Raw genomic sequence first — 17211 nt, forward strand, 5'->3', positions numbered from 1 at the left:
GTGTATGTACGTGTGTGTGTGTGTGTGCGTATGTGTGTGTGTGCATGTATGTTTGCCGAAGAGTATGTGCGTGTGTGTTTGTCTGTGTATGCAAGCATCTGCAAGCGTGTAATCGAGCATCTGTCTGTGTTTTTGTGTGCGTGCCCAAAGCAGGCATGGTCTGGGCGGCATCAACACGTTACTACAATCACCCTAAACAAAAGGGTTCTTTTCAATTTCCTATTTTTTGGCAATGTTCTATCAGAACGAAGCTCCTTAATAGCAGCAGTAAAACTAATTTACTCGGCATTCTTGCTCAGTTATGAAAAGCAGATTATGAGCGATAAGTTTGACGGTTTTTTAAAAGCCAACAAATGTTCTCAATTTTAGTTTAACTTTGTATTTGTATGTTTTTTCAAAAAAATTTTACTGAAACAAATTACACGTTTTACAGACATTGAAACCTTTCTTCGTTTAAAGCACATTTTGAAATGTTTTTTTAGCTTTTCTTATTTGCAAATACAAATTTTCAAGAAAATCTAATTACCAGCGTCAGTTCAATCTTTTATAAATGTTGGTTGCTTCAATGGGAAGCGTCGAAGCGCTCAACAATTGCATATTCTTTATTACTCCTTCTTTATTGCGTGTCATAGTCTGATGTTGTATTTTATATTCCTCGTACAATGGGATGTGATATATTCTCCGCTGCCCCATTATGTAGTCCTATAATTTATTTCGAGTTGTTTTGTTATGAAATGATGTCATTAAATGCGTTTGGTTTGCTCCTGTTGAATTAAACCGCTTTGCACTTCAAACCTCAAATAATTGAAATATAGATTGCAGTGCCTAACCGCAACTCTCTTCGTATTCATTTGAACGTGTTAGCTTTTTTTTACAATTGTTATTTCATGCTATTTCCAGTTATTCTATGCTTTTCATTGTTATCAACACACATTTCACGTAATCATCAACAAATAACTGAAAATATGTCCGCTCTGTCCCATTTATTGTTAAATGCCAATGAAGTGTAGGTCAGGAAAGATTGTATGGCATAACGTAGATGTAACGTTTTATTGAGATTGAACGAACTTTCTTACTTTCATGTAAATTCATAATTGCAAATAATATCATGCAATAAGAGAGACGAACTTGCTATCAGTAACTTGAAGAGGAATGTCTTGTTGTGTTTTTGGGCGAAGGACACGTTGAATCGTCGCGTGGATAGGAATGGCTCCAGTACGTGCACCAACATGTTTATCTATTTCCAGAATCAGTTTTTATGTTGCCTTATGATAACTTGCATGGTCTTTAACTTTTACAATGAAAAAAATATTTTTAAATATATTTATATTTTATTTGGTCAATATTAACCATTTTCCTACAAAATCTAATTTGGTTAGGTTTGGTTTGAAGTGCGATATGAAGAGAAGAATGATGATCAACTGACTTGTGTGGATTCGCTCAGTTGCTCTTTCTTCCAGACCATGTAATGATGGAAAAGATTGAAGTCCTTGTCGGCACTGAAACTGCATTCGAGATGGATTGCGTCGCCAGCGTTCATTACGTACACGCGATTTTTCGTCGACATGCGAACCGTTGTGTTACTGACGTTAATATAAAGTTGTTGGTCGGCAATGGTGCTGTGTTGGTTGCTACTTGTGGCGTTGCTGTGCTTCATGTTGATGTTGTAGTTGCTGCTGTTGCTGCTGCTGCTGAGAGTTTGATAGTTGATGTACTTGTGAAGGTTCCTTTGAACGTCGACGCTGCTATTTTGATGGATTTTTATTTTCTCAACTGGACCAAAACTCTGCACTGAAATTATTTGGTTTTTAAACTGCAATAAACATTTGAGAAATATTGTTTTTTTTAATGCAAATTTCTATTTCAAAATTTTTAGATTGAAACAAATTATTTGAATAAAGTTTTCAGTAAAAGTACTATAAAAAAGATAAACTAAGCAGGTTAATTTAGCGCAGTTGCATTTTTTTTAGTTGGTTTGAAATGGAAACAATAAAAGGACAGCATTTAATTTATTCAACAGAATCAAGCAGAAACAGTTCATGAATTGAATAAAAAGTACAAACATTTAAATAAGGCCAAACTTTAAAATTTAACCACGCGTACGCACGTTCATAAATTTAACAAAAGTTTTCAAAAAAGAAATCCCGAAGGAACCATCCAAAATGAACCATGAAATGTTCGGAACGTTCACACCCATTCAACAGCTCTGCTAACTTTCTCTCTCTTTCTCTCTCTTTTTCCACTCTCTCCTTTGTTTTGTCTCTCTCTCTCTTTCTAGTTCTCTCTTTTTCTATTTCACTTTCCTTTTTCAAATTTATTGTTGCTTAAATAAGCTGGTGACAAAATGTACGCTTAATAATACTGATTACAACTTTTTGGAAGTTTAACAAAAAATGTATCAACAATTTCTACGAATGAAGTGATCGTTTATATAAAAGTTTCTTAAAGTTTCAATTCAACTGATGCAACAGAAATAATTTGAAACCTGTATCATGGTTTCGATGAAAATCCATTTAAACCCAACCAACTCTGCTGGCGTTTCAACACTTGAAGAAATATCAGAGCACGGTGATAAGGATAAATATTTTCATCAACTTTTTCAAAACGAGCGTGTAAATCTCATATACATATCTCACGATTAATGCCCAATTAAAAAAAACAAACATTTGTATTTTTGAAAAAGAAACAACTCCATCATAAGACAGAAAATAATAGACTATTATATATATATATATATATATATATATATATATATATATATATATATATAGGTAATGAAGTAAGGTAACGTATAAACTGGATGATTGCCTGTAGCACAGATCATCATATAAATTACTCTGCAGTGCAATAAACAACGACAAAACGATAAACAACAAACAACACGCCATAACAAAACAAATTATACGCGCACACACAAACATGCATACAAGCATGCACATAATGTTTACACTCATTCCAACAATACATCACACAGCGGTACGAAAGAGAACAAAGCAGAGAACAACACACGTGGATAACAAGCATTCAACATTATGCGGTGTTGAATTACAGCACTACATAAACCTACATATAGAGACAAGGCATAGAGCGTCATACAATATCACATAACAGATTGCCATCTTGAGGAGCACTGCTCAACACAACATGACAGAACGAGATGGTCGCATACATCACGCCGCGCAACACACCACGAAACGCAACCAACACACACATCCGCAACCAACACGCGCATCCGCAACCAGCACACAAAACAACCACAACATCGTCTGTACAAATTTCATTTCATTTTTGTAGGTCATTTCCGTGTATTTTTTAGGGCATCTAGTTCTTTTTGGACATAAATCAACTAGGTGTCAGACAGCATACATCTGAGAAATAAGAGAAAAATTTGCTTTCCTTACATGCAAACACAGAAAAATAATTTCATTATAACAAATTTTCTCAGCAACAAACCGAGGACATTTGCATGTGCATGTTGCCAAGACATTCAAGATTAAGAAACGTTGCGTTTGTACGTGTCAGATTTTCACATACTTTTATTAAAAAATGTGTTTTCAGAAAAAAATTATCTATCATAATTATGTGTGTAGGTGTATGTGAAAGTGTAGATTTGTCTATGTGTGTGTGAGTGTTTGCGTGTGCGTGTGGGTGTGGGTGGGTGTGGTGTGGGTGTGGTGGTATGTGTTTTTTGGACGTATGCAGGTAGGAATTCGTATTTGCAGTTGCCATGGTTCATTATTTCAAATACGAATTTGAACGAAAAATCAGTTTAAATTAAAACAAAGCGAAAAACAATAAAATAATATTGAATAATTTATTATGAAAATTTTTTTATTTCCAAATTTGTGACTTCATACTGAGTTTCATATTTTTCGAATTATTCATAAATTTATATTTTGAAAAATAACTTAAATTGTTAACATCAGTTGGAATATTATGTTCACCCGCGTTATGCATCTTCTGCCAATTTATTAAAAGTGCACCTAATGAACAAAAATTTCAAATAACGATACACATTAAATAGAAAAAGCCTACTATTAAAGCTAACAAAAACTTACACTTTTTCTTACTCTCTCTATCTCTCTCTATCTATCTTTCTCTCTCTCTTTCTTCTCTCACTCTCTTAAGCAAATTTACACGCACCCAACGGTAGATGATATAACACAGATGGATAACAAGAAAGTTAAAATACGCCATTTGCGAAAGTGGCAACCAACCAGCTTCGAAAAGACCCGGCACTAAATAAATAGGAAATCGGCGCGGGCGATGTTTCCAAGACGTTTCAAATAATGCAATGATGGTTCTTCCAAGTTTTCTATCTGAATTAACTTTACACAGAAGTATAGCTGGAAGATTTTATTTTTATTGAAAAGAGCAAATTGACAAAACATCTTGCACGCGTCAGTGCTGTCAATTAACGTCGGTTGTGTGGTCTTCAAATCATCAACTCAAATAGGTCATATCAAAAGTCTGGCAGAGGTTTCTAACAACTTTAACTCGACCATTCAATTTGTGAGAAAGGTGTTTAAATGCAATTAAGCTAAACAATTAACTTTGCTTATATTTTTTGACATATTGTTTTTTTTAAGGTCCACAAGAATTTTAAATTAAAAATAATTTTTTTTGCACAATCAACATCGAACAAAAGAAGTGCTTGAGTTGTTTTTTGATAGTTGGTTGGAAGTTAGGGAGAGTGAAACTGAGAGTGGATGAATGCAACCATGATGAAATCTGCTCGAATGGCGATCAATGAGATGATTCATCTTGTTAATGTTCCCTTAAAAAATTACAACAAAACCATTATTTATATTAATTTCGTGCTCGAAATAGGCTTGCTTATTCATACAAAAGGAGGGTTACATTTATATTATTGACATAAACTTTTACTTAAATTAAACTAATAACGGTTTAATAATATAATGCTCACAATTGTATTTCATTAGGTGAAATATATTTTTAATTAAATCGATGACTATGAAAAAATCATTCACGGAAAAGTGGTACACGATCGAATCATGAACTTGTGGGTAGCAGTCATCCAGAGGATTGTGTATTTCAGTTGAATTTCAGTCAGCAACATCATCGCACAAGCAGCTATTGAGGCAGTTTCAACGCCGAAACCGTTTCAAATCATGCAAAAAACAAGGATGTCTGATTTTGAATTTATCTTGCATTTAATTGCGTGCATTTAAACCAGGCGTTTATAGATTTTTTCATCAATAGCTCCTTACGTGATTTTCCCAGTACGTAAACAACTTATCAGCCTACCGGCATTCAAGCTAATATATATAGATGGCATTGATGAAACGTTACCTTATGTTATCATTCAACAACCAGGCAGCATCATTCCATCCTATGTCAACTTTAAAATCCTCCGAAAATACCACTGAAGTTTCTGACTGGGCAGCAGCAGGTTGTTGCATCGATCGAGTGTAAATCAAACTTTCAATGATAGCAACAAAAATTTTTGTCTCCCAACGCCACCAGCCTATCGCTGCTCTTTATGATTGCATTCAGATGATTCAATTTATGAGCGAGCAAATATTTACAATTATTACAAAATGTTATTTTGACCAATAAATAAGTAAAAGAAAAATGTACTATATATATATATATATACTAGTGTGGTGTGTGTGTTGTGTGTGTGTGTGTGTGTGTGTGGTGTGTGTGTGTATGTATGTGTTTATGTACGTTTTCAAGTCCGTGTGTGATGAAAAGAGCAAGAAAACTAAAAATTTATTCAAGTCAGTGTTCGCCTGTGTTGATTCTGTTATGGTTGGAGTTGCCTGTGTGTTGTTGAATGCGTCGGGTTTTGAGTTGTGTGTAGGTTGTGTGTTCTAAAATATTATTTTGGGTTCCCAAAGTTATTCTTAAATATTATTTTGCATTTTTTCATTATTTGTTACTTCTTATTGTTTGAATTAGCATGAATTTATTTGTTCAATATTTTGTTCCTTCGTTAATCAGTTCATTTATTAGGCCATCAAAACGGTGTCAAAACATTGAACTATTTAGCCACACACACACACACACACAAACACCACACACACACACACACCACATACACACCACAAACACACCACACACACACACACACACACACAATTCATCGGCACCGATTCGAACAAACGCCTACATATAACATAACATAAAAAGCGAGCATATGCAAACACGTACAATAAACAAATACCTGCCAGCCTATATATCGTGCCATGAAAACTTAGATAATGACAAATGCAAAGCATAGTTGTAAAGCATGCGAAATATTAGCGAAAGGGCAATAAAGTAGGAGACGAGCAGCCGTCTGACGTCCTCGTAAACTTACTGCTGCGAGCTGCAAGCCTTCTTATTCCCACCGTTAACTATTTTTTACGTCGCTTCGTTTCTTCTATTATTTGCTGTCATCATTACGTTTTTATATTATCTCTCATTGTTATACATCGTTCAAGTCGTCGCGTTCTTACTGCTGCTATAAATTCTTCTTCCTTACGAACCTGTCTTGGCAAATTATTCAATTCTTTCTGTTTCCTGTTCGGCGGTAAATACTTCACAGTTGTTTACTTGGGTAATTATTTTGAGAAAAAATAATTTATTTCTCGCTAGGAGTTTGTTTGAAATGAGATATGTAGTGTTGCGGTACAAACCAATTGAGCGCTGAAACGTTGATAACTTCTGCTGACGTGTACTAAATGTTCACAAGTTTGAAAGCTGAAGAAGCAATTGCAGCGGCTGCGTTCACCTCTTCGTGTTCGCCGGCATGCAGGCACAATCAGTCGCTGCTTTGTTAAGTTGTGTGGTGCCGATAAGATGAAACAAAAGACAAATTTGATGTTTTCAGGAAACATTTATAAAAATCGATAACAATAATATGAAGAACATGAAGATGGTAGGCAAGTGAAGTAAAATACTTTTCAAACAAAAATTATTAACATAATTGAAAAAGAAAAACTAAAAGATGTAAGCTCATAGATCCATGTACGTTCATAAACATGCATCACATACCAACTAAGAGCCATCAGACGATATTTGACAGTTGACTCGACAAAAGCTCTTGTGTGCAGTTTTATTTGTAACAGGATTGATTTTTGTAACGTGATGATGTATGGGATCAACCTTTCGCTACAAGATGATGTTCAATCAGTTTTGAACGCCGCTGCTAGACTGGTTGCTGGCGTATCAAGGTTTGATCCTAACTACCAATTCATTAGAGATGAACTGCATTGGCTAAGCATGCCAGAGAGAGTAACATTTAAACTAGCTCTACTTGTAAGAGATTGTTTGACTGGAGACGCACCAATCTACCTGAGGGAACAGATTCATTCAGTATCAGAGATTCAATATAGGGGTCGACTACAATCATCAAGCCGCGGTGACCTACACATTCCTAAGTTCATATCTTCTCATTTTGGAAAAAGAAGATTCTCAGTCGCATCTGTCCAGATTTGGAATGCGTTGCCTGCTGATCTAAAGAATTTCAACATCATGAGTCGAAGTGAATTCAAAAAACGGCTAAAGACTCATTTTTTTTCAACATTCAACAGCAAAGAAAGTAGAGAGCGCTTCTGAAGTCAACTCACAAGAGGCGCTGTACAAATTCTGCAATACAATACGATACCAGCATGTACACATTCACATAAGTTTTAGACGCAAGAAACTGTCATCAACAGTTGTAAATATCAATTAATATAATAATGTAATAAGAGACAGCTTAGAAACAAACAACCTACACTTGAACATACATACAAAACTTGCATACTTGCACGCACACTCATAAACCAATACACAAAGTGACACCCCTTCCCACCTCCCTCCAACATCAATGCACCGCCAGAACACCGAGTGGGGTCAATTATAATTACCAGGTTCAAAACTGCACCTCAAACTCAACATGTTTCTTTTTTCAACTTTCGCATATAACATTGCTCTAATTTTAAACTGGCATTCATGAAAACTATTATTAATATTGAATAAGAGTATTTTTATATTGTGCTGTGCTGTTGTGCTGTTGTCAAACGTTAAAAATAAAAAAATTAAATGGGTTTGTATACTGCAGTCGGAACAGATTTTGTCCAACTCGTCAAATGTTTTTCTTGTTTCTTTATAGATGCCACTCGCAAAAAAACTGTATGTTATTGAAAGATGCATGGTCTTCTTCGTGTTTGTATAATGTTTGTAGGTGCAGGTTTGTTGTGTTTGTACGATGTTTGAAGGTGCATGTTTGTTGTGTTCGTATGATGTTTGGTGGGGCATGTTTTTGCATTTGTATTATGTTTGAAAATGCATGTTTGTGGTTTGATGATGTTTGAAAAAGCAAGTTTGTTGTGTTTCATGATGTTTGGAGGTACGTTTTTGTTTTGTTAGTTGCGTTTGTAGGATTTTTGAAGGTGCACACCCATTTTATGATTCCATTTTTTGCTCACCTTCGGCATTTGACACGAGCGCACGGTGCATTAAATATTTTTTCGGTAGAAAGCAATTTAACAGCATTGGAAAACATATGTAAATTTCAAATATTCAATGAAAAGCATGCGCAGCTGAGAAATAATGAGATAAGAAATATAGGATAGAAATAAATTTTTGCACATGTGAATGAAAGTTATACGAGCAAGTAAGTATTCATTCACTATTGCACGCTTCATCGCTTCCTTCACAGAACACAAAGAAACAAAAGATGCCATATGCTTACGTGTAAATCAAACCACAAAAAATCCTGTCTGCTTTCAGTTCATTCAAAAAGGATCGGAAAATGTTTGGTAGGAAATGTTGAATGATAATCAGGATGCTTGCTTGAGTGGCGGGATCAAAAATAATTCCTGAAATATATCGACGAGGGAGAAAGAAGCAGGAAGGCAGGCGGGTGGAAAGTGGAAACAATTTATTAGAAGCTACTTTTGCCGTTGCTTCACAAATAAAATCAATACTATAACATCAATCAATATTTTCCGCTCGTTTGTTACTCTCAGTCTGCCCCGGTCCTCCTTGTTGTATTTATTTTTATTTCACAATTAATAAAAATTCACCGTTGAGAATTGTTATCTGTTAGCTTTATTTTAAGTTTTATTTATTTTTTATTTAAAAAAATTGTTAGCCAAAAAATTAGCATTTCTTCAAATTTTCTTAGAAACTTTTCAGTTAAATTAAGACCATGTAGTCAAATGAAGCATTTTTTGCTCTTTCAGGTAAAATAGTAAAGTGGGCTATGAGAGTCATTGACGTTTTTTGAGAAATTTGTTTTTAAATTTAAAAATTGCCAAAACTTCAAATTTGAAAATGACTCGATGGAATTCCATGACTGATGACGAATTCCATACAGCACAAGGAACTGTTGAAATTAATTTGTTCGGCAAGTTACAAATTATGTTGAAACAAACTGCTGCTGAAAAATTAGGAACATATATGCAATAAAATATTTTGGTGCCAGTTTATGAAAAAAATAAATAAATGAAAATATAATCAATCATTTTTTAAAAATATATAAACATGTTTCTAATAGTTCAATAGGAAAAAAGCAAAGGACCTTGAAATAAAATGTGACTGACCTGCTGAGATGCGGTTGATAAAGAAGATGATGAAGATGAAGAAGATGATGATGAGTGCTGAGGCCTGCTTGAACGCTGAGCACCATCGACAGCAAAATTTTTCAATTTGTTTCTCCACCCTCCTTTTCTTCCTCACATCTCCAATCTGGCTCTGATGTTTGTGTCCTACCTCGATGAACATGCTCACCCTACTCATCTGCCTCGCTTACATGTTATTTCTAGGCTGATGAAGTAGTTAAACATTTTATTTGCATTTCATGAAGCTCTTCTGTGGAGTGGAGTTTTGAATGGCGGGCGACACACATTTGAGTTGCTTGACGTCATGGGATTTAATCGATGCGTCTGTCCATTGAAACGATTTCTTAATGTGTAATTTGCAGTTGAAGACTAACAATGTATGTACGATGAACTGATGGTATCCGGTGATGATATCAACGAGGAGCTCGCTGGCTGACGCAGTGCCTTCATTTAATTTCCGGCTCTTATTTCATTCATTTCTGCAGTTGTATGTTTTTATATTAAAAAAATTGTGATAAAATGTTTGGATAATTATGCATTGACACCCTGAAACTTTGGAAAATAACAAAAGATTATATCATTATTTTACAACATTTCAACGCCTGTATAATATTTTTTTAATCATTTCTAAATATTTTTTCCAGCGAATAAGTCATTATATATCTGAAATTATTTTTATTTTTACTCATTATTTAATTATTCCTTAATTATTATCATTTTTTTATTTTTATCGTCTCCCTTCTAAAATTGTTTCCGACATCATCATCATCATCACCATATTCAATCCCATCATCTGCTTTTAAATTATTTTTAACTCTAAGTTCCTACTACCAACAATCTGCATTATCATCGTCATCGTCATATTTTCGTCAACATAGGCCTTGCGTTGTGACTACTGCTGTTCTTGTGGTCATCATCATCAGTGTCATCATCGCTCGCCATCATTATCAATATCTTCACCATATCATCATAATTATTTTACTCATGTGTATTGAGTTGAGATGTAAAGACATGTCGCCATACCATGCCATGTCAATATTATCACCAACATATTCTGCAAACACAACATCATCATCGTCGTTTTGATTCACTCCCCAAAAACTTCACCATCTTTTTGCAACAACATCACCAGCATCATCATGTCATCATCTTTCTTCAGCAAACATCATCACGAACACCATCACGAACATCATCACGAACATCATCACGAACATCATCACGAACATCATCACGAACATCATCACGAACATCATCACGAACATCATCACAAACATCATCACAAACATCATCACAAACATGAACTCGAAGGACAGCATCATCAGCAGCTGCGTCAGTTCTGAGGAATGCAATATGATTCTTCGATATCACAGCTTAACTTACGACTTTTTCTCATTGTTTTATTTTATTACATTTTATTTCAACACTCGAGTCATTAATTTATTTGAAAAATATTTAATAAATTAGATTTATGATTTTTTAATTCAAATGGTAGAAAATAACTCAAGGAGGTTTTTTCAAGTTTGAAAATTTGAAAAAATCTCATGAAATTTATCATTAAATTATTATCAAATTAATAATAAACGTGCGAATCAATAACAGCACCATATCAACAACATCTACATCAACAACAACATCATCATCCACAATATCAACAACAGCACCGCCGTCAACAACGCCATCATAATCATCACCAACACCATCATCACCAACACCACCATCATCATTGACATCATCACCATCACCATTACTATCACAAAGAGGTGAATAACAGATAGTGACAGCTGAATGATTTGCAAGAGTAACTGAGAAGTACTTATACATGCACTAACTATGCAACTATCATCAATCCAACCAGCAAACCAACCAGCTTATCAACCAACCAACAAACAAATCAACTAAAACATTTTAACCAACAAACAGACCGACCATTCAACCAGCCAACCAATTAACAAGCCAACCAATCAATCAAAAAAATGTATCAATAAACCAACTGAACTAACCAACCAACCAGCTACCAAACCTGTCAGCCAACCAGCCAACCGACCGACCAACAAACAAACAAACCAACCAACCAACCTGTCAACTAATCATCCAACTAATCTTTTCTCCGGATTTTCACATGCACGTGCACTCACCTCGGAGCGGGCATGGTATAAAGCAGGGACGGAAGTTTAATGACCGGATTAAATATTTTTACACACTCCGATTATTGATCCATCCATCAAATTTCATCTTCTCATCGTGTCACAATTATTTATTTGTAGTTTACATTGGAAACTACATGCAGATACAATTGAACGTCAATTAAATTAATTATAAAATTCCGTTGTAACGTCTGCTAACTTAATTCACTGTATAATATACACATACATATACAAACAAATACATAAATGGATGCTTGTGTGTGTGAGTGTGTCTGAGTGTGTGTGAGTGAGTGAGTGAGTGAGTGAGTGAGTGAGTGAGTGAGTGAGTGGGTGAGTGAGTGAGTGAGTGAGTGAGTGGGTGAGTGAGTGAGTGAGTGAGTGAGTGAGTGAGTGAGTGAGTGAGTGAGTGAGTGAGTGAGTGAGTACGTTGATAGGCCGATGGACGGGAAGACAACGAAACGGAGAAATGGGAGCATCATACGTGAATTGAAAAAGTTTCTGGAAAATTGCATGGATGATGATAATGATCATACGCATGATTGCATGCTCTCCTCTTTTCATTCATTGTGGAAACATGTTGTGTATATACATTCACATGCATGTATTGAATGCACATGCATTTTGCATGTGTACATGACTATGTATGTATGTATGTATGAATGAATGAATGTATGTATATAAAATTGCATGTTATCATTAAACAAAGGATCATCGTAAACTCAACACCACCACTAACAACAACAACAACAACAACAACTACTACAACAGCGGGCAAAACAAACTACTACAAAATTATTTGACACCAAGAACTTCCAACTACACAACGTAACTATAACAAGTGCACACGTACGTACATGTGTAAAAAAATAGAAAAATATAGATCACCTACTCTATTGTGCACGTGTGTGTGTGTTTGTGTGTATGTATGTATGTGTGAGTGTGCGTGCATGTGCGTGCGTGTGCATGTGCGTACATATAGTGCACACATAGTGCTCTCTGCAGTGCACACATACATTGAGGATGCACGCAGATTTGTATCTCTATTGAAAACATTGAAAGTTCATTCCGCAATAAAAATGGTGTCCAGAAAGGGACGTACAAGCAGAAAACAAACATCATCATCATCATCGCTGCCAACATTTTTAGAAGCAGACATACCAAGAGACAAATATGCAAATACATATAAGCAGTAAAACACACAGATATAAAAACTTTAAAAGATAGACAGACCGACAGACAGACAGACATGCGCGTAGCAGCAGACAGATTGTACAATGATAGGTTGACAGTCTGCGTAACAGACTGATGGCGGCATGATAACCACGCGCATGCATCCATGATGAATCAACTCGATGCTACAGCTCCGCTTCGAAGAGAAATATTAATCAACTCTTCAATCTGATTACACTCAACTCAATCATGGCGCTTATAAAACATAATCATTGTCACTCTAGTGCTATTCTCGCAATCAGTATTGTCGTCGTCATCATTCTCCTCATCATCATTCTTATCACCATCGTCTTACTCATCATCTTAGTCATCCCCAACGTTGTCGTCAAAAGCATCCAAATCATTATCATCAAAATCATCATCGTGACGTCATAATTGTTAACCAGTCATCATGAATCATCATTAGTGACCTCATTATACTCAACAAAGACATCATCGCCACGTTATTCGCGTTCTATTTATCTTCATTACGTCATCGATTCTTTGCATCATCTCAAGATATAAACAACAGCAACAACAACAACTACTGCTACTACTACTACTACAGCAGCAACAACTACAACCACAACAACAACAACCATAAACAACAACAACCTCAACAACAACTACTACTCTTAGTACTACAACAGCAGCAACAACAACAACCACAACAACAACCACCACTACAACAACAACCACAACAAATACAACAACATATACAAAACCTAATACAATTGACAACTTATCGTATTACAAATTCGCAAAATATCAACAACAATAATAATAATAATAATAATATAGTAATAATTATAATTATAATAATAATAACAGCAAACAAATATACAAACATACAAACCAACTATAATATTGTTAAAACATACACGCATCAACTACACGTGTAATCAATCAACCAATGGAAATCTAAATAAAAAAAACTAAACAACATCAACAACATTAAAACATCGACAGACAGATCAACAGTTTAAAACACATCTCAACAACGTAAAAACAATCAAATCAACAGGAGTCAGAATACCTGGGCTGGAAAATAAAAGCCGACAACATTGTAAGTTAAATGTGTTGCTGTTTCTCTGTTGTTGTTGTTGTGCTAATGATGTTGTTGTCACATCAATTGTAAGTTTTCATAACAACAACAACATTAACAGCAAAACGGCACAACAACCGCGAAACAACAACACATCAAATGCAATACCAGAAGAGTTTGTACAGCACTACTTTCAAGAAGACGTCACTAACAACATCAGCAACAACATAGAAACAACAACAATGATATTAACACAACAACACCAACAACATCAACAGCCCAACAACAACACAACATCAGCACAACACCAACAACACCATCATCAGCATTAACACAACGACAAAAGCATTAGCACAACAACAACAACAACATCATTAGCCCAACAACAACAAAGAAACAGCAACACACGCAATAAGACAATTATGCTAATGCTAATAGAAACATGCGGCATTAATTTCTTATACCAGACTGTTAACCGTTCCTTATCATCTCCCTACGTCATCATCATCATCATCATCATCATCATCATCACCCTCGCCATCATCAGTTTTTTTTCTTCTTCTTCCTATATCATAATCATCATCATCATCATCATTGTCATCATCATCATCGTCATCATAATTGCCATCATCATCATTGTCCTTATCATTATCATCACCATCATCATGACAACTGCGTCATTACTGCACTCAACGACTTCTTCCCAAATAAAGTTCCCATGCACGTTGTCATCATCATCATCATTATCATCAACAACAACAACAACGTCAACAACGTCAACTATCATCACCATTATAATTATAATATAATTATCATCATCAACAGCATCATCATCATCACGTTCTCATTGTAATCATCATCGTCATCATCGTCGTCGTCGTTCTCACAACTGCCAGCGTTTCTTCTGCAACAATTAATTGCACGGTCACAACATATCTTCATGCATCTTTTTTTCTACAAACATCTTGTTAGAAATCGAATTCAGCAACAACTAACCATCTCATTTATTGATTATTATTATTATTATTATTATCATTATTATTATTATTATTATTACGCAATGTACTGTGATAGGAACACGATTTGAACATAATTTAATGTTGATTCTATTTCCTCTTTGTGCCCATTTAAAATGTACGGCGAGCATTGTAGAATATCTATATAATTTTCATTATAAGTTTTATTGTTTTAACTTTATAATTACAACGTAAGTTTTAAGATGAAAATAAAAGGATGTATTCATTATTATTACAATGTGTCACACATCTTGAAGCGCTTCTCTTAATTGAAGCAGTACACAAAGTGAACTTCTTTTTTTGATGTAACCAGGTTCAGTTTTCATTTACCAAAATAAACCCATGAAGTGGCATTCAAGACAAAATTTTTCAACCTTATCTCACGCTGCTATATATCGTTCAATCATTCAATTCAGTGTTTGTAAAACAACGAAAATCATTCATTGTCGATAGATCTGTTGCATTTTTATTGAACTGAAAAATTAGACAAACGGTAAAATGATTTTTGTAATTTTTAGCTGCTGAAATTGTTGCCCATTACAACATTACAAGGAACAATTTTGCATTTCGTTCAATTAAAGTAAGTTTGTCAAACTGAGCCTTAAAAGGATACCGAGACTTATTACCATCAACAATTATTATGAACTAAATAAATATTTCTTCATGAACCATAGAAAACATACATAAATAAAAATTTCTATTTGTGATTAAAATCAGAATGGTCTTAATTAGTATAATTAAATGGCCTCCTTAATTACTATAATTAAATGACCTCATTTATTATTAAAAAATTATTTGAGAACGATTTAACTCATCAGCACAGCGTCTAACTAATCAGCTGTCACCTTAACTATCGTCAATAATGACACGCCAATGTTTGCATTTTGGAGCCTTGGGGTAATCATTTTAGTTTTTTCACCATCCCAATCTTACTATCAGATGAGTTGTTGTTCTAATGGTCGTCATCAGCATCGTCATCACTTTATCACTACATTATCATCATCATCATCATCATCCAATCAACGCCAACATCACCCACGTTCACTTACACCATCATGAGTATCGCAGTCAATTATTTTTGTAAACCCCTATGCCAGCCCCAAAAGATAACAAAAACAAAATATACATACACCCCTAGTCACACACACACACACACACATGCACACACACACCTACCTAGACACACACAAACACACACACACAGTTAACAATCGCACCACATACACACACATAAACACACACCTATCGATCCTACACCCACTCAACAGACACATATAAATAAATAAATACACATAAAAACACACGTACAAAGGCAAGCACACATATTCACACACTCAGACACGTATGCAGACACAGTCGGCAAGAGTTTAGTATCAAGTTTATTCCTTGAGCTTAATCCAATCCATCTCTTCAAGAAGTTCCTGTGATGACTCTTTGATGCGTTCCAATGTAATAAATAACATCAGTGTAATAAACAACATTGATGTTATAAACAACATTGATGTGATAAACAACGTTGATGTGATAAATAACATATAGCTAATGTTATATTATAAATAAAACTTTACAACAACACAGCAACAACAACTGCATAGCTATACAGCTGCTCAAAATGTAAACATGTACGCACCAACATATTTAAAACACTAAACAAAATATTATATAATATAATATTAAATATAATTATATAATATTATATATATATATATATGTATATATATATATATATAATGATTTAAAAAATTAATAAAACATTTAAATTGTGTAATTCAATTTCACAGCGTTCATAAAACATACGCTGTATAATGCACGTCGCACGTCAACATTAGCAGCATATCATAAAATACAAACTGTTTGCATCGCTCACAATATTCTCCCACTCACTAATTCATTCAGTTGTTTATTCATTCATTCGTTCGTTCGTTCGTTCGTTCGTCCGTTCGTTCGTTTGTTCGTTCGTTCATTCATTCATTCATTCATTCTTCAAGTCAATCTATCGCTTGCTCAATCACTCATTCATTCACTTACAACACTCATCAGCTCACCGACTATCTCGCTCACTCAATCATCCACTCAATCACACACCCATTCCATCAATTAGTCTAGCAAGCAAGCAATTGTTCAATGAATCAATCACACACACACACACACTCACTCACTCACTCACTCACTAACCAGCTCAATCATTTCACTCATTCTTTCACTCACTCAATATTTTACACACACACAAACACACACAC

The 17211-nt window shown here is 34.7% G+C and overlaps 1 protein-coding gene across 1 annotated transcript; it reads right to left on the minus strand.

Annotated features, from left to right (window-relative positions):
* Positions 1 to 646: 646 nt before the first annotated feature.
* HELRODRAFT_168206 (hypothetical protein) lies at positions 647 to 3474 on the minus strand (the record flags this gene model as incomplete). The annotated part of the gene is made up of 4 exons (XM_009014089.1): positions 647 to 702; positions 1129 to 1237; positions 1427 to 1813; positions 3454 to 3474. 4 exons carry the CDS (start codon positions 3472 to 3474, stop codon positions 647 to 649), a joined length of 573 nt encoding a protein of 190 aa, XP_009012337.1.
* Positions 3475 to 17211: the final 13737 nt, after the last annotated feature.

Source organism: Helobdella robusta (assembly GCF_000326865.2).
Source record: "Helobdella robusta unplaced genomic scaffold HELROscaffold_13, whole genome shotgun sequence".
NCBI classification, from domain to species: Eukaryota; Metazoa; Annelida; class Clitellata; order Rhynchobdellida; family Glossiphoniidae; genus Helobdella; species Helobdella robusta.